This window comes from Crotalus tigris, unplaced genomic scaffold (genome assembly GCF_016545835.1).
Source record: "Crotalus tigris isolate CLP2741 ecotype Arizona unplaced genomic scaffold, ASM1654583v1 scf7180000021179.819088, whole genome shotgun sequence".
Classification (NCBI taxonomy): domain Eukaryota; kingdom Metazoa; phylum Chordata; class Lepidosauria; order Squamata; family Viperidae; genus Crotalus; species Crotalus tigris.
Window position 1 is genome coordinate 707,010 of NW_024098385.1, and position 15,626 is coordinate 722,635.

The 15,626-nt window shown below is 45.0% G+C and overlaps 2 protein-coding genes across 8 annotated transcripts in view; one reads left to right on the forward strand and one right to left on the reverse strand.

The window, feature by feature from the left end:
* ITGA11 (integrin subunit alpha 11) overlaps positions 1-714 on the reverse strand; it is a 75,460-nt gene extending 74,746 nt beyond the window's left edge. For 4 of the 6 annotated variants that reach the window (XM_039369634.1, XM_039369626.1, XM_039369631.1 and 1 more), the window contains exon 1: positions 35-583. The gene's annotated coding sequence lies outside the window, so the exon portion shown is untranslated. The other 2 variants (XM_039369629.1, XM_039369635.1) reach the window with 2 other exon arrangements.
* The window catches only part of CORO2B (coronin 2B), a 33,841-nt gene continuing 18,906 nt past the window's right edge, over positions 692-15,626 (forward strand). The window contains exons 1-2 of one of the 2 annotated variants that reach the window (XM_039369641.1): positions 692-949; positions 4,655-4,838. In XM_039369641.1, coding sequence (XP_039225575.1) covers positions 4,764-4,838 — 75 coding nt within the window. In that variant the 5' untranslated portion in view covers positions 692-949; positions 4,655-4,763. The remainder of the gene's footprint in view (positions 950-4,654; positions 4,839-15,626) is intronic. The other variant, XM_039369642.1, reaches the window with a different exon arrangement.

A 15,626-nucleotide genomic window follows, 5' to 3' on the forward strand; every position in this document is an offset into this window, starting at 1 on the left:
AAAACTCACTTAAAAATGTCTCTTAGCAACATACGTTTTGGACTCCCTTGTGGTCATCAGTCGAGGATCCCCTGGACAGAAAAACAGGGGGAAATCAGGTGCTGGAGTCGTCTGTACAAGAGTCTGCCAGTGTTGTCTTCTTGACAAACTCATCTTCCTCGCCTTCGAGCCCGGCCCCATCCCGGCTCTTCCTGAGCTGACCCGGATCCCGCCTCGGGCATTTCGTCCCCGAGAAGAGCCGGGAGAGCCGAAGCCGGCCTTGCGGGCCTCCGTGGCAACCTGGCTCTCGGGCTTTTCAAGCCAAGGAGACCCGCCCCGGCCGCTCTGGCCCAAAGGTGGGGCAGGCTTTCCGTCTGCCAGCCCCAGGCCGGGTCGGCGGGGGCGGGGAGCGGCTCCCCGGCCTCGGCACCTGCCTGGCGGCGCCTCTCCGCTCGCCCTGAAAAGCCCAGTCCCCGCAGCCCCCTCGCCCGGCCTCCGCCTCCGGCACGCGGAGCTTCTCTCCCGCCCAGAGATCGCCGCGGCCGCTCGGCAGCCCGACAGCCCCGGACGAGGAGGCGGCGGCGGCACCACGTGCAGCCCGGAGACCCACCCAAGGCGGCGGCAGGAGGCGGCGCTGGCGGCTGCGGAGCGCTGGGCGCGTAGGGCGCCGCCTTCCCCGCCCCGCTGGGCAGCGGAGGGCCGGCCACGCTCCCCGGGCTGAGCGGCAGTGCGAGCCCCGCCGCCGCCGAGGCTCCTCCGGCGCAGGAAGGAGGGCGCGCTCAGGCCGGGGCGGAGGGACCCTCGGCCTCCTCAGCCTCTGACGCCGGTTCCCCCTCCGCAGGGAGGTGCCGGCCGCGGCGTCCCCCCTCGGCGCGCTCGGAATCCGGAGGACGGAGCCCGGCTTCCCCCGCCGGCCTTGGCGAGGGTCGCCCGATTGGCCGAGGGCAGTTTCTGCATGACGCTCTCCAAGGTAAGAGATGCCGCGGCCGCTCCGGCCACAGAGCCGGGGGGCTTCCCGGGCAGGGCCGGCCGGCTCCCCCCCCCCCGGGCCGGGCAGAGGCTGTGCTGCATTTTTAACCCGTGGAAAGGCGGGCAGGCTGGTTCCCGGGGGCTCCTGGTCGGCCGTAAGGCGGTACCTCTCCGCTGCCTCTGGACCTGCCGGGGCTGCGCCTGCCTCCAAAAGGCCCGTCGCAGAGCAGGCGAGCCCCGATATTCCCCCCGCGGAAATCCCGCAGGGGCCGCAGCCCCCCCGCCGGCACCCGCCCCGCTCGGAGCCCCGGCACCTCCCTCCACCGGTGGCTGCCGGAGGAGGAGGAGGAGGAGGAGGAGGAGGAGGAGGAGGAGGAAGGGAGCTTGGCTGGGGGGGCGAAGTAGGGTCCCCCAGCCTCAGCTCCCGGGGCGCTGGCCGGACCAGCAGCTGCTTCATCCCCCGAGCGTCAAAGGGGCTCAGCGTCACCTCTCCTAATCCCAGGATTTGAGGAGGGGTCCAGTTCCACACTCCCGAAGCTGGAAAAATCAGGGAGGCGTTTGCAAGGAGACCCGAGGACCGGCGTTTGCCTGGCCGGCCTGGGAGGTCCCCAAGATCGAACAGCACATGCAGAGAAGTGCCCCCCCCCTTTCTGGCCAGGGATATTTTGCTCCCTGTACTTCTTTTCTCTCTGAAGTGTTTAGACAGGTAGCCTTCTTCACAACTGACCACTCTTTAGCCGAGGAATCTGGCTCAAGCTGGGACTTTGGCTTGGGAACACCTTCCTTCCCTCCCTCCCTCTGCTGCGGTGCCTGATCTAAGAGGGGCCTCCATTGGCAGAACTCTGCCTCCTGTTCGGAGCCCAGCAGAGCAGGTGTGATTCGTGCTGGTCCTGCAGAGTGGAGGCTAGAAAGAAATAAAAATAAATACTTTTGCATTGTCTTCATTGTACGGCTGCAGAGTATTTGATAAAAGTCAGGATTACTCCTGCAATGTAGTGTAAAGCAACATTTGAAACCATGAATTTGTTCCTGGGTTGTAGTATATCCTCTGCAGGTTGATATAGCATGTGTTTAATTTATAAATCAATGTTTGCTGATAGCAGTTCAAAACAATAACAATACTTATATCATGTGACAGTACCTTTAACACCCTCAAAAAATATCTGGTTATTCCAGTTCCTACGGAAAGACTCAATAGGTGGATAAAAATGCCAAATCCAGTCTGCTCGACAAGCAATAATAATAATTTATTAAACTTGAATGTCATCTATCAGTGACACTGAACGGTTCACAGCAATCAAACAAAGAAATTACAATCAAATCAATAAAAGATAGCAAGTACACTGAAACAAGGGGTCTTCCTCTCCATTACCATGTTCGTTTGCTTCAGCCTGTGGAAACCTGAAAATCCACTAATGTGAAATCAGATTTACATATTTGAATGTATGTATATGTACTTCCCCCCTCCCCCGCCGCCCTATCCCATCCTTAAATGTGGGGATACGCAATAAAGATTGACATCTGATTGAAATCAGTTGACTGCTAGGCTTAGTCAAGGGAATGAATGGCTGCCAGCCCTGGAAAGAAACCTGCAAGTGGAGAGAAAATCTGGGGCCCCGAGACAGAGGCGCTCAGGCTTTGTTTCATGCCCCCAAATGAGGCCGGGGTGGCCACTGCATAAATGCATAAATGCAGTTGAACTGCCCTTTCTTTGGTCTCGCAAATGCAGCCTCCCCAGCAAAGGGGGTTGGAATCCCTGAGTTTGAGGCCTCCAGATGCTGCTGCTGCATAGACCAGGCTAAGGTCTTTGGGGTCCTGTTATCTGAGGCTGCTGTTTACGCCCAGGCAAAGCAGGTGGGAACGGTGGCCGGCCCCTGTGCCCTAGAGGCCGGCAAGTTGAGAGTAGACAGAATAAAAGGTCCTTGCTGGGCTTCTCTGGCTTCCTGGGGTCGGGAGAGGAGAGAGGCTGTTGATTCCTGCCCAGGTTTTCCTCTGCCTTTGTCCTTTTTGCAACAGGGATGGAAATGATGATGCTCTTGGTAACTACCCAGCTTCTTGGGTGGAAAAAAGTGACTGAAGGAGTGAATCTCTTCTAAAAAGCAGTTGCGCACTCATTCTAATCTGGCTTGTGGGATCTTTTGGAGAATGTGTTAATGTTGATGATTATGACCAGCGTATGAGTTTGTACGTTTCCTGGGAAGTCATTCTGAGGATAATGGATACCAAATGAATACTCCTTTATGTCAAACCTGACTCCTGGTGACTTCTTGAACATAGCCAGGTGGTTCCTTGGCAGTAATATGGAAGAGCCATTGATGTCTTTTGGGACATTTCTTTTTAACTTTCAGCCTACAGCCCTAGAATCTCTTGGTGGCCATCACCCCTCCGACACTAAGTCTATGGGCATGGCTTCCAAGTAAGAGTGTTTCCTGGGCCTGCAAAGGCATACATGAGACATACCTCTATAATAGTTTTTTTAAATAATATAAATATCTGGATTGAGGATGTCAGTTTAAAAATATATCCATGAAATTCTGAGCATTTGAGAAAAAAAACTAAGTAGAACTTGTAGTAATGTTGGGGAAGGGAGCGGGGCAGGACAGGAAATGCTGTTTGTTGTGATTCAGCTGTAATGTGACTTGCATGATTTTGGTTTGCCTGTTATGTAAATATTGTCATGGTGGTTTACACATGGTCACCTACAGGGTACCGTGCTCCACAAACTTAGCCAGTTGTAGTTTGATAAATTGACTATAGCTTTCTATGATGTGACAGATAAAGTTGTTTTTGACAGTTCTTCTCTTTGACGGAGAGGGACTCTGGGGCTGCCTGGGGCTGAGATTAGGGTTTCTGCCACCATTGGTCTGCCACATGAAACAAGAATGTAAAATATGACCCATGTCCACAGGTGCCAAAAATAACCTAGCAAGTGTACTAACCTGAAGGTCTTTCTGTTGATAAAGCTTATTAGAAGAAATATAAATATATTTGTTTAAAAGTTTATATGGCTGCTCATCTTAAGCAACTCTGTGCAACTTACAGCAACTATAAAACCAATAAATAAAACAACCATAGAAACAATAAAGATAAAAACAGCAGTTTGGTGCTTTAGGGTTGACAAAAGAATCAGGTTAGAAATTGGGAGGCCCTGAGTTCCAGTCCCTTCCTAGGCAGAAAGCTCTCTGGCTGACTTTGGCCCAGTCTCTCTCTCACAGGGTTGTTGTGAGGGAACAGGGAAAAATAGGAGGAAGAAGATGCGTTGGACATTTTCACCACTTTGAGTTATTTATAAAAATAATAAAGGTGAGATACAAATAAAATAAATAGTCTTGCTTTGGACATTAAGCCAGCTGGGGGACTTTGGGCCAGTCATTCCCTCTCAGCCCTTGGAAGGAGGCAGTGCAAACCACTTCTGAAAAACCTTGCCTAGAAAACTTCAGGGACTGGTCCAGGCAGTTGCTGGGATTCAAAAAGTAACTTGAAGTCACACAAAAGTTAAATATGGTTAAAGTTAAAAATGATTAGCAATGGGATGTAGCAGCTGTTTATCTGTTGGATTTGGGATGTAGATCCCACATTGGGGAGTCGATTGGAGGGACATTGCCATGAAGGAGATTGATTGAGCAAATATTGTCTAGTTTTTCAAGTGTGTTGAATGGAGAAAAGTGGTATTTCTCATTTTTGATCCTTACCCCATGGATTTTAGACAGGTTCCATGTGCAGGAGAATTTCCGCTCACCAGGAACTGTGTGGGAAAAGCCCCAAGGGCAGCATGTCCAGACTAAGTCAGATCTCCAAGGTCAGTGTTCCTAGGCATGACGTGTTTCTCCTCCACGTTCTCAAAACCTGGAAACGCTTTGGACCCAAGGGCTTCGCTACTAAGTGTAAAGGTGCGTGGATTCTCTTTAAAGGGAGAGACGTTAATAGAAAGCAAATAGCTGGTGTTGAATTCCATGATAGGTGAATTTGGGTTGATTTGAGGCAGACTTTTCACAATTACCTGTGAATCCGTAATCTCTGTCTGGGATGGAGAAAGGCGTTGTGGCTCTCTTGATCCTCTCCACATCCCCTCAAAGCTTGTTCTCCATTGGAAGAAGCGATAATTAAGAAAATACTGGACTGTATGGAAACGCGTAGACTTACATTGAGAATCAAAGAAAAAGAAGATACAGAATATTTTCAAACAGGGAACTTATTTTATCAATGGTTGGAGAGAGTAAGAACTTAAGTTTTGTGACTAAGCAAAAATTAACCCAGACAACACGTTGTTGATTAAGCACTAATGAATTGCAATGATAGAAAACTAATTAAACTAAAACTACATATATACTGTATATATATTAAAAAAGCTTGTTCTCTGCTGTGGGAATTGCAAAGAACTCTGCAGGCACCCCGTTCGGTACTCGTGGGAGCTTTCTCTGCCCCGCCTGCCGTTCCCAAAGAGAAGCCTTCGGTGGTACAAGGAGCTGCGGTTGGCATGGCAACATAAGAATGGAGGGGGAGGCTGAAGGTGGCGAGCAGGCAGGCTGCTAATTACTGAACACGTTTTTGGGATGCCAAACTGCACCCCAAACTGTGGGTTCAATTGTCTCATAATGGTTGAATGGCCAATTAGCACTTTCTAATTTCATTAACGCAGCATTAAGACTGGAGATGGGAGACTAAAATTGGTTATTTGTGGCTGAAAATCCAGATCCTTGATATTTTGCGTGAATCCAGTCATTATGTTGATCCATATTAAAGATGCTCTGCAAAGCCTGGGATGGAGCTGGAGCAGGCTGACGTTGTACCCTCTGGGCCGACAGTTTATCTGTGAACTGAGTTGTCTTCAGCAAACCACAGCCTGCCACACTGAAGGAACCCCTCATTTTGGGGTAAGAGCCAGGTCATATTTGATTCTCTCCTCATCTGAAAACAAGACGTGCCCGGTACAGTGGAGGAGGCTTGGTGCTGATACAAGGAGTTCCCGGTGGCTTGCCAAGTTTGCTCTTGTGCGAGGGCTCAGAGCTCTCCAAGCTGGTTTCTTGAATGAAGATCTGGCTAAAACAGAAAGATCAGTCAGTGCAGATTTGCAGTTTCTGTAGAGCAGCTTTGCAATGCTGCTAGACCTCTTAGCACCAGTTTCATGGACTGCAGTGAAAGTACACCTGTGTTCTAGCAGAAGCGCTACCTGCAGCCCTGGGTTGAGGTATGGAGTTCTTGATCCTCCCTGAGCTTGTTGTTTGCAGACCTTTCATTACCCAACTAGATAACATCATCCAACCATGTTAGCGTGGGGTTGGTTGCCTGCTTATATATACTAGAGCTTGCCCTGTCGGTTTTGATAGGGGAAATATAGGCGTAAGATACAGGACTACAAATCTAAGCATTTCAGTGTTGGGTTCATTAGCAAAATAGCTTCTAAAGGTTTTCTTCCCAAGCTTTCATTTCACAGCTTAGTTCTGTGGTTTCTGACATTTTCATCCAGAGTCTTTCCAGTCAAATCAGGCTTTATTATGACTTTGGCTTTTGCAATTCTGACGAGGACGTTAGTCTTAAAGTGCCGCAGACTGAAGAAAGGCTCCCTTTGGAAACCTGGATGCCTGTGTCTTGCCTTCCATCCCTGATGTCACCGTGCCTCGGTCACCTTTGCCAGGCATCATCATTTTGAGCATCATCCCACAAAGACGAGTCCAGGTTGACAGCAAGAGGGAAGAGCTCTTCTGTCATAGAAGTCAGCCTAGGGAGGGGGTGCAGTGACATTTCGGCTGATCCTGCGTATGTGCGCTCAGTAGAGCCCACTGGATTTTAGCCCTCCTCATCTGGGTTGTTGGTCTTGAGTTTCTGAACCTGGTACAGTTTTCCACTTCTTGCGCCTTGTTCAGCCTGACTGACTCATTGTAAATGGCCTTATAATAGGCTCCGTGTCTTCTAGACGCTTCTCTCCCCTTGGAAGGGACGTCAGATGTTCCCCTTCAGCCTGATGAGCCTTTGGGCAAACAGGATGTGGCTGGACAAAGCATTCTGGGCTTTCCTGTATCCCAGAAAAAAGTTTTTTCCCCTTCTTTTTTGTTCTGCTGAGATTTTCTTATGAGCTGCTTTGTGCAGAAACAAGAGAAAAAAAGAACTCCAGCATTACTTGGGGGCAAAACATTTTTTTTTTGTTAATCGTCACATAGCATAAGTAGAAAATAAGATTTCACTCACTGGATGTGGTTTCCTCTTTGCCAAGCACGTTCCGTGTGGAAAATTCTGTGATTTTTGTTGTTATGTGTAATAAAGGCATCTAGACATGTTTCTTCCTCTGTGAGCTGCACATCCATTTATGGTGCTGACCTCTGCTCATGGCAGGAGACCCTACACCATTCTGGACAAGTGGCTGTCCAGTCTCTTCTTCAAAACCTCCAGTGATGGAAGCATGCTGACTTCATTTGGGGTCTCCTGTTTTTCTTTCTCTCTGGTATTGTGTTAAATTGGGTTTTTATAATCTCATTTTTCAGAGTTTCTCAAGCATCTTGAGTTGTTTCCCCCTTTAGGATTTCCATTCATGGAATTGTCAGTTCTCATAGCTGACGTTTCTTCCTTCGTTTTTAAAACGACACTTGTCCCTCTTCGGCATACAGGTTGATTAAATAATGGGAGATGCGTGCCTTGTTGTGCTTCTTTGCCAACCTGGAGCCTGTCTGTTTGCCATGTTCTGTCTGTACTGTGACTTTCTAACCTGTATATAAGTTTCTTAAGAGGACAATGAGATGTTTTGGGACTCTCATTTCATTTTACATGCCCCTCCCAAGCCTTGCTGCACTGCCTCTTTGTGGTGGTGTTGGTGGTGTGTTCCTGGGAGGGGTGAGCAAAGAACATTGGGGGTATATGCCCAGAGTATATATTCCCAGCAGGGTCATCCAAGAAATGAAGGTCATCCCAGCTGCCCAGCTGAAGCAAGCAGGCACCTATATTGGGTCACAGTGATACAGGAAGACGCCAGGGACAGATAATCAGTCTTTTAGTTTTAGGGGAGGGGTTGTCTGCTCTTGGATATATTAATTATGACCCAACTTGAAGACCACCTAGAAGACCTCCAAGGCCCCGTCCAACTCTTATTAGTCTATGTTCTATGTTCTTGATTTCTGTGAGAATGCAAAGGGATGTGTTTTAAAAGATTCAGGTCGGTTGTGTATTCTTTGCTCTTGATAAATGCATTGGCACCTTGCGTGTCCCAAGCAGTACCTTCTTTTTTGAAGATTCACTAATGGGCAGCTTCTCTGAGGTTGCAGAAAGGGGCGCTGAAAGGACATCAGCATATCCCTTCTTTTCCAGAGAGTCTGGGTGAGAAAATTGGGAAGGCTTCACTTCAGCCAATTGCTTTCTGTGTAGGTTTCGTTTTACCCTTCAAGCAGCCTTGGGAGGCACCTTGGACTTGGGTGTCTTGAGAGCCCAGAGGAAAAGAGGAAGCTGAAAGGATAAAATAAATACACAAGTACAGGTAGTCCTCGAACAACAAGCACAATTGAGCCCAAAGTTTCTGTTGCTACGTGAGACAGTTGTTAAGTGAATTTTGCCCCATTTTGCAACCTTTCTTGCCATAGCTGTTAAGTGAATCACTGCATCTCTTAAGTTAGTAACACGGTCGTTAAGTGAATCTGGCTTCCCCATTGACTTTGCCTGTCAGAAGGTGGCAAAAGGGGATCCCGTCACCCCAAGAGATTGCAACTGTCATAAATATGAGTCGGTTGCCAAGCATCTGACTCTTGGTCACGTGACCACAGGGATGCTGCAACAGTCGTAAGTGTGAAAAATGGTCATAAGTCACGTTTTCAGTGTCTTTGTAACTTCGAACAGACATTAAATGAACCGTTATAAGTCAAGGACTACTTGTAACGATCAGGATATATGAAGCTGTAAAAGCTGACTGAGATATATACTGAATACTGAATTAACGATTCAGTGGCTGTTTCTTTTCTACACCTTTCCTTTTGAGCAGTGCTTGCTTCGTATGTGCAGGGATGTTGACCCCATCCACACGTACTGGAAGCAGAGCTTGGGGGGGCGGGGGGCTCTCTGCGTGTGTGGACTGTCCAAGCGTGTGGGCTGTTCCCTCATTTTCTTAGTGCCTTTGTCGCATTGTTCCCCTTCCAAAAGAGTTTTCCAGCTGTAAGGTTGAACATTAACACCTTCCTGTCTTTCCTGCTGCCACAGCAGTGATTTCGTTTACCAACTCCCTGGGAGTGAGCACAGCTTGCCAAACCATTTCTTAAAAACAGAAAGGGAGATTTTTTTGGGGGGGGGGGGGGGAGTTTTCAAAGGAAAAAAGCATTTTCTGCCAACTGCTAAATGAATCAACGCAGGACTTGCTCGTAATTTGGAGGGGCCCAGCAGCTCCCTGCCAGCTGCAAGACAGAGTGATAAAGTTGCGGAGGATATACTGCACTCAGCTTGGACTGTTTGATTAAGAAAATTTATCTTCCTATCAGTAGAAATATGAAAACAGACAGAAATGTCCTCTTATTAATTTGGGAACAAACATGGAAGAATAATTTAAACCCAGAGGTAATAGAGGGAAATCCATTACTTTGCTTTTCTGTGAAAAAAAGATATTTTTAGGACATAAACTTCAAGTGCAAAGAAATTGTTTTGTGGGTCCCATCTCTGCTTTGGATTCAGTTCTCAGCCCAGTGACTTGTCTTTTTGACTCATCCACTTGCCTTTCACAAAAGGGGATCTTGTGAAACATGGGGGGGGGCTACATTGTTGCTTTTCAAACTTCTTATGGTGGGGTTTGCACAAATGTTCCCTTGGGAGGGGAGACGGAGGGGCAGAAAACAAAAGAGGGGCCTGCTACTCTTCTACTGCATTTAGCAACACACAAAGGAATTTGTGTGAGACTTGGCAGAGATGTCACTGAACATTGATACCAAAATATCCTGTTCAGCTTTTCTCTAACATCTCAGCTCTTAGAAAATTAATTTATTCATCTATTTTATATATTGCCAGATAAATGTTGTGCAACTGCATGAAACCAAAATAGAAACAATATTGGCAATATTATTGCAAATAATTTCAAAGTCACTGGAAGATTTGAAGATTGAAAAGTCTAGGGAAAACCCCACAAAGCCTTTAGTCTACTTTTCTAAAAAAGGATTCCTCTGACAGTAACTCTTTTTCCAACATGTTTGAAGGTTGAAAAGGCTTAGTAAAGGTCAGGCTCCAATTATCACTCTACTTGGCCCCAGTCCAAGGGCTTTGAACGTCAAGGCAACAGCAGGGGATGCCTAGTCAAGATTAGTTGGGGGCAGGAACCAATAAAGGGACCAAATAAAAGAAACAGGTTGAGGCTCTTACTCCAGATTGAAAACACTCAAATTAAAAGCAGCTACAGTAAAACCAAGATTTATTGGGTCCTCAATATTTCTTCCAAAGTCACAGTGTATGTAGAGTTGTCTTGGGGGTCTCAACCAGCTGGCAGTGAAACTTGCCCATGGCAGATGGGGCCATTGCACAGGATTTGGCCTGGGTGGCTCCAAGTGAAGGGCGTGTTGTGAGGCACATTTGAGAAGATTAAAGAGCCCTCGGTTAACAGAGGGAGTGGGAGAGGGTGAGGAACAGATAAACAATTGTGAAGGGGGGGGAACCCAACTGGGCTTCCACTGAGGTGTAATTAGCATATTAGTTTGACTGGGTGAAGGTTAGAGCCACTGCTTGCTTGGAAGGCCACAACTGCCCTTTCCACAAAGGGTTAACCTTGCCTCATAAATAGAGATTGATGATAATTTCTGTTTTTTTGTAATGCCTGCAAAAAAAGGTTGAGCATTTAGTTTTAGATGAGCCACAACTTGAAAAGACTCCTTGAAATTTCCAGTAAAATAATACTCTCGTCAGGTAGGATTACATACTGTAATAGTAATGCACATCAGATTTGGTCAACCATCTGAGGAAGAACAGAGTAAATCAAAGCAGGTTTTTATTATATGGACGTGTTTCTGGCTTTAAAATTAATAATAATAAGACCAAAATATTAGCTAAAAACATGACTAATGGTGATAAACAGGCTTTAGTTAACTTAACAGACTTTGAAATTGTTGATAAGAAAATATTTGGGGGTTACATTATCTGCTTCTAATGTAAAATTGTATAAAAATAATTATGAAAAGCTGTGGATGGAGGTACAGAAGGATTTAAAAAACTGGAATAATTTACAGTTATCCCTTATGGGCAGAATTGCAGTTATTAAAATGAATGTCCTGCCAAAGTTTATTTTTTTGTTCCAAATGTTACCTATCTTAAAGAACGAACGTAATTTAGATGAATGGCAAAAAGGTATTAATAAATTTGTTTGGGCAGGGAAAAAACCAAGGGTGAAACTTAAAATAATGCAAGATTTTCGAGAGAGAGGTGGACTCAAGGTACCAAATATGAAATTGTATTATGATGCTGTAGTATTAACATTGATTAGCGACTGGGTGAATTTAACAAATACAGAAATACTTCATTTGGAAGGCTGGGACCTATTTTTTGGATGGCATGCCTATTTAATATTTAATAAAAAAGTGGATTGGGTTTTTAAGTCTCATATTATAAGAAACTCTTTGCTAAGAGTGTGGAGAAAGTATTATAAAAGTGACTTCAAAATACCATTATGGGCTATACCTCGGCATGCCATAGAAGGTATAAGGAAAGGGGTAAATATGGACAAGGTCTCTTACGTACAGTTATTAAGATGGGATGGCCAAGACTGGCAGTTAAAATCTTTGGAAGAATTAACACATGAAAACTTAACTTATTCATGGTTCCAATATAGACAAATAGTGGATAGATGGAAGATGGATTGTAAAATGGGCTGGCTTAGAGAAGATGAAATTTTTTTAAAACAAGTAAGAGATCAAAGGCCAACCCATATTAAGAGAGTTTATGGGGTTTTAGTGGAATTAGATTCAGAACTTGAACTAGTTAAAGATTGTATGATTAAATGGGCACAGAATATTGGTGAAACGATTTCAATGGATACTTGGGAACTTATTTGGATAAGAAATGTTAAATTCACACAAGCGCAAAATTTAAGAGAGAATTTTTATAAGATGTTTTATAGATGGCACCTTGACCCAAAGAAAATGTCCATTATGTACCCTAATCTACAGCCGAAATGCTGGAGATGTGGATATTTGGATGCTACCTATTACCATATTTGGTGGACGTGTAAGCATATAAAAGCTTTTTGGATTAAGATATGGTGGAATATTCAAAGAATTTTTAAAAGGAGGGTAAAATTACTCCGCAATTATTTTTACTAGGTATTGTTATTGACTGTGATGCTAAGGAGGTTATATTGATGTTAAATTTGATTACAGCCGCTAGGTTGTTAATAGGACAATATTGGAAGAAGGAATCTTTGCCTACTTTACAAGAATGGTTTCATAAAGTTTCGTATTTGGCAGAAATGGCAAAGATTTCGGCTTTCTTAAAGGAGCAATCTCAAGAAAATTTTTTGCGGTATGGGAAAAATGGATAAATTTTATACAACATAATTTGGATATGGAAAAATATTATCTAGCCTTTTTATAATTTGTAATGATTGTTTTTTCTTTCTTTCTTTCTTCTTTTTCTTTTTTATATATATACATTTTTTATGTATTATTATTCATATATTTTTTTTTTATATATATATATGCTTTATTCTTCGTCTACTTTTTTCTTTCTTCTTTCTCTCTCTCTCTTCTCTTTTTATTTTTTTTTCTTTTTTAGTATATATTATTCATTTTAAAGTTTATGTTATGTATATTATTATTATATATATTATTATTGTGATTTTTATTATTATTATTAATTATTTTATAATTTGCAAATGTTATTTTTAAAATATTTGTTAAATAATCCTATATTCAGTTCTGGGAAGTCGGGGGGGGGGGTGGGGTGGTTGGGGAGGGGGGGGGTGGATTTTTATTTGTAAAACTTTTGAAAAATTTCAATTAAAAAAAAAAAAAAAAAAAGCAGGTTTTTATTTACTTGATGTGAAGAGGACAGGTTTGACAGAATTGAGAGAGAGAGAGATTTCACTCACGTTTTGCTTTGCATTAAATGCTGTTGATTACCTGTTTCTAGACATTAAAGAGCTTCCTGCTGCTTCATTGTCAACAATCTTCAAAGAAAAGACTTTTTAACTTTCTTAGAGGGACTTGAACATACACTTGTGGTCAATGGACAGCTCAAGTCTGGGAATTTTAACAACAACTATAAATGTCAATTGCATTCAATCTATTAAGAAGATCCATTTGTCCACACCATCTATAATTCAAAATTGTAGCACACGATGGTAAGGAAGCGTTACAATTTGCAGAATCATAATCTGCAGAATTATATACTTTGTAGGAACTAGTTAAATCCATTTCTCTTCCTGACTGCCCATCAACTGACATCGTGACTAGAAACCCAGCTTAGGAGTTTAGTATTAATTCTATATACATTTGCTGAATATTGATATATTTAACAAGATGCACAAACAAATGTAAATAACAATATAGATTACTTCTACTAGATGGAGACTAGTAATAGTAATAGTAGTAAAGTTGGAGGTCATCTAGTCCATACATAATAAAATGTATGCAAGATTTTAGTTCTGTGCAGGAGGAACAAAAAAAACAACAACCCACAATCAGAATCTGCTTGCCCGACACAAGACTTACTTCAACAAAGAAGGATGTGGGGCCTAACCACAGGGCTGGGGACCTGAACGGTCAGTTGTAGGACGTAACCTCAAGAGGAAATGGAAAGCAAAGCTTTTACTGATCCTTCTACTGAAATCCAAATATACCAAGAGGGACAGAGAAGATGCTGAGAGAGAGCAAAAGGAGCAAGGAACCGACCCACAGAGGCACCTTCTAGGAATAACAGCAGGAAATAGGGGCGGAACACAGAACTGGGTCCCACAACTGTTTGTGAGACAAACTGAACAGTTGGATTTGCAGTGGCAGAGGCAGGCCAAGCTCTTCGGAAAGGAAGCACAGATCAAGCCCTCAGACTGGGTCCCCACAGCGTCAGGAACAGGGGTGGCCGTCAAACAATACTCAGTTTCTAAAAGAAAAGATATTGCTCTGTGATTTGGCTGGGGAACAACACCCCCCACCCCCTACCCCAGGCCTCCTAGTCCTCCTCTCGGATCTGATCTGCTTCTGTGCTTGAGGAGAAATACTTGGAAGCCACTGAAGGGCCGGTTTGTCTATTCATGGCTTCAGTGCCTGCTTCGTGCCAGCATGAATGGAGCCTTTCTGCCCAGAGGGCCGAAGGGGCCGTGGCTCTTTGCGCCATTGTAGACATCTGCTGCCCACAACCCTGAGGGCTTGTGTGGAGAACAGTCTTGCTCTGTGACCATTTGGGACTGGTCGGTGGGTCCCAACTGGGGTCTGACTCCCCAGAGAAGATCAGCACCCCAGGAGCACAGAGTCATCCCTGCAGAGTTACTGACGCCAGGCTGGCCACTCGCAGCTTCCCAAGGCAGGCTGAGTCACCAAATAGCCTGCTCCGGTGAGAAGGTTTCCTGGCACTGCCTGTCTCTTACCTGGCGGATACCTTTGAGCCAAGATCTGGTCTGCAGGGCCCCCCCCCCGTCCTCTGGGTCCCCTAAGAACGTGCAGGGGAGGGGTGGGGGTGGAGAATGGGGGTGGGGCACACTTTCTCCTGCGATCAGCCCTCTGGAATGGCGGCCTGCAGTCAGAATTCAGTGTATGCAGATCAGCTGTCAGTTTGCATCATCGCTTTGGTGCCCCTCAGGAGCAATGAGATAATCCTTCTGGAATGATCCTGCTCGCCACGTCAAACCCAGTTTGGAAATGCTTGCCCCCCCCCATCAAAAAAAGCCTTTTCCCCTCACTGATCAGCTTAGGGTATAAAGACTGGAGAGCAGTTTTGCTTTCCTAATGGCTCTGAAGGCAGAAGGTGGTGACCAGCTGCTGGCTTTTCTTCGGCCAGAAAAGAAAAATCATGCTAAATAGGCTTTGGGGAATTGTGTTTTGAGCTCATCAGAGCTTTGATATTCGTAGATATCTCTGGAGTGGCTGCCTTTTGCCCCTGGCTTCCATCTTACGTGGAAATGAGCAACTCTTTTGTTTCCTTGCCATTTATTTTTTTCTTCCTCTCTCCTGTCTTTCCAAAAACCCTCCCACGTCGGCTGCCGGATGGGCAGTGGAACTAAAATCACAACTGATTATCACAATATTGCTGCTCTGATTTGCTTTTTACCTGGGACCACAATTCCTAGAATTTCTAACTATAAATAGAAATTACAGGAGAGAGAATCTTAACATCTCTAAAGGGCATCAAAAAAACCCCCTTCTACTGGTAATCCTGAACTCACGGCCAGCCGTAATGGAGGCTGCCCATTACAGTTGTAGGTTGTGACAGTAATAAAGCAGATCATCACGTGATTGACCCAATTTTACAACTTTTTTTTGCAGTGGTCAACTCTGTATTTTTTGGCAAAAATGTCGTAAACCATGGTTTTATGAGCATAGGATGCCACAAATGACCCAAGGTGAAGGCTGGTTAACCAGCACCCTAAATGCTGTTGCGTGATTGCAGAGTGGGGCAACCTTTGGAACTTCAGAACCAGGTTTTAAGTACTTTTTTGGGGGGAGGGGGTCCATTGTAACTTCAAATGGTTGCTAAAAAAAGGGTCATAAGTCAAGGACTACCTGTGTAAAATGGCTTTCTGT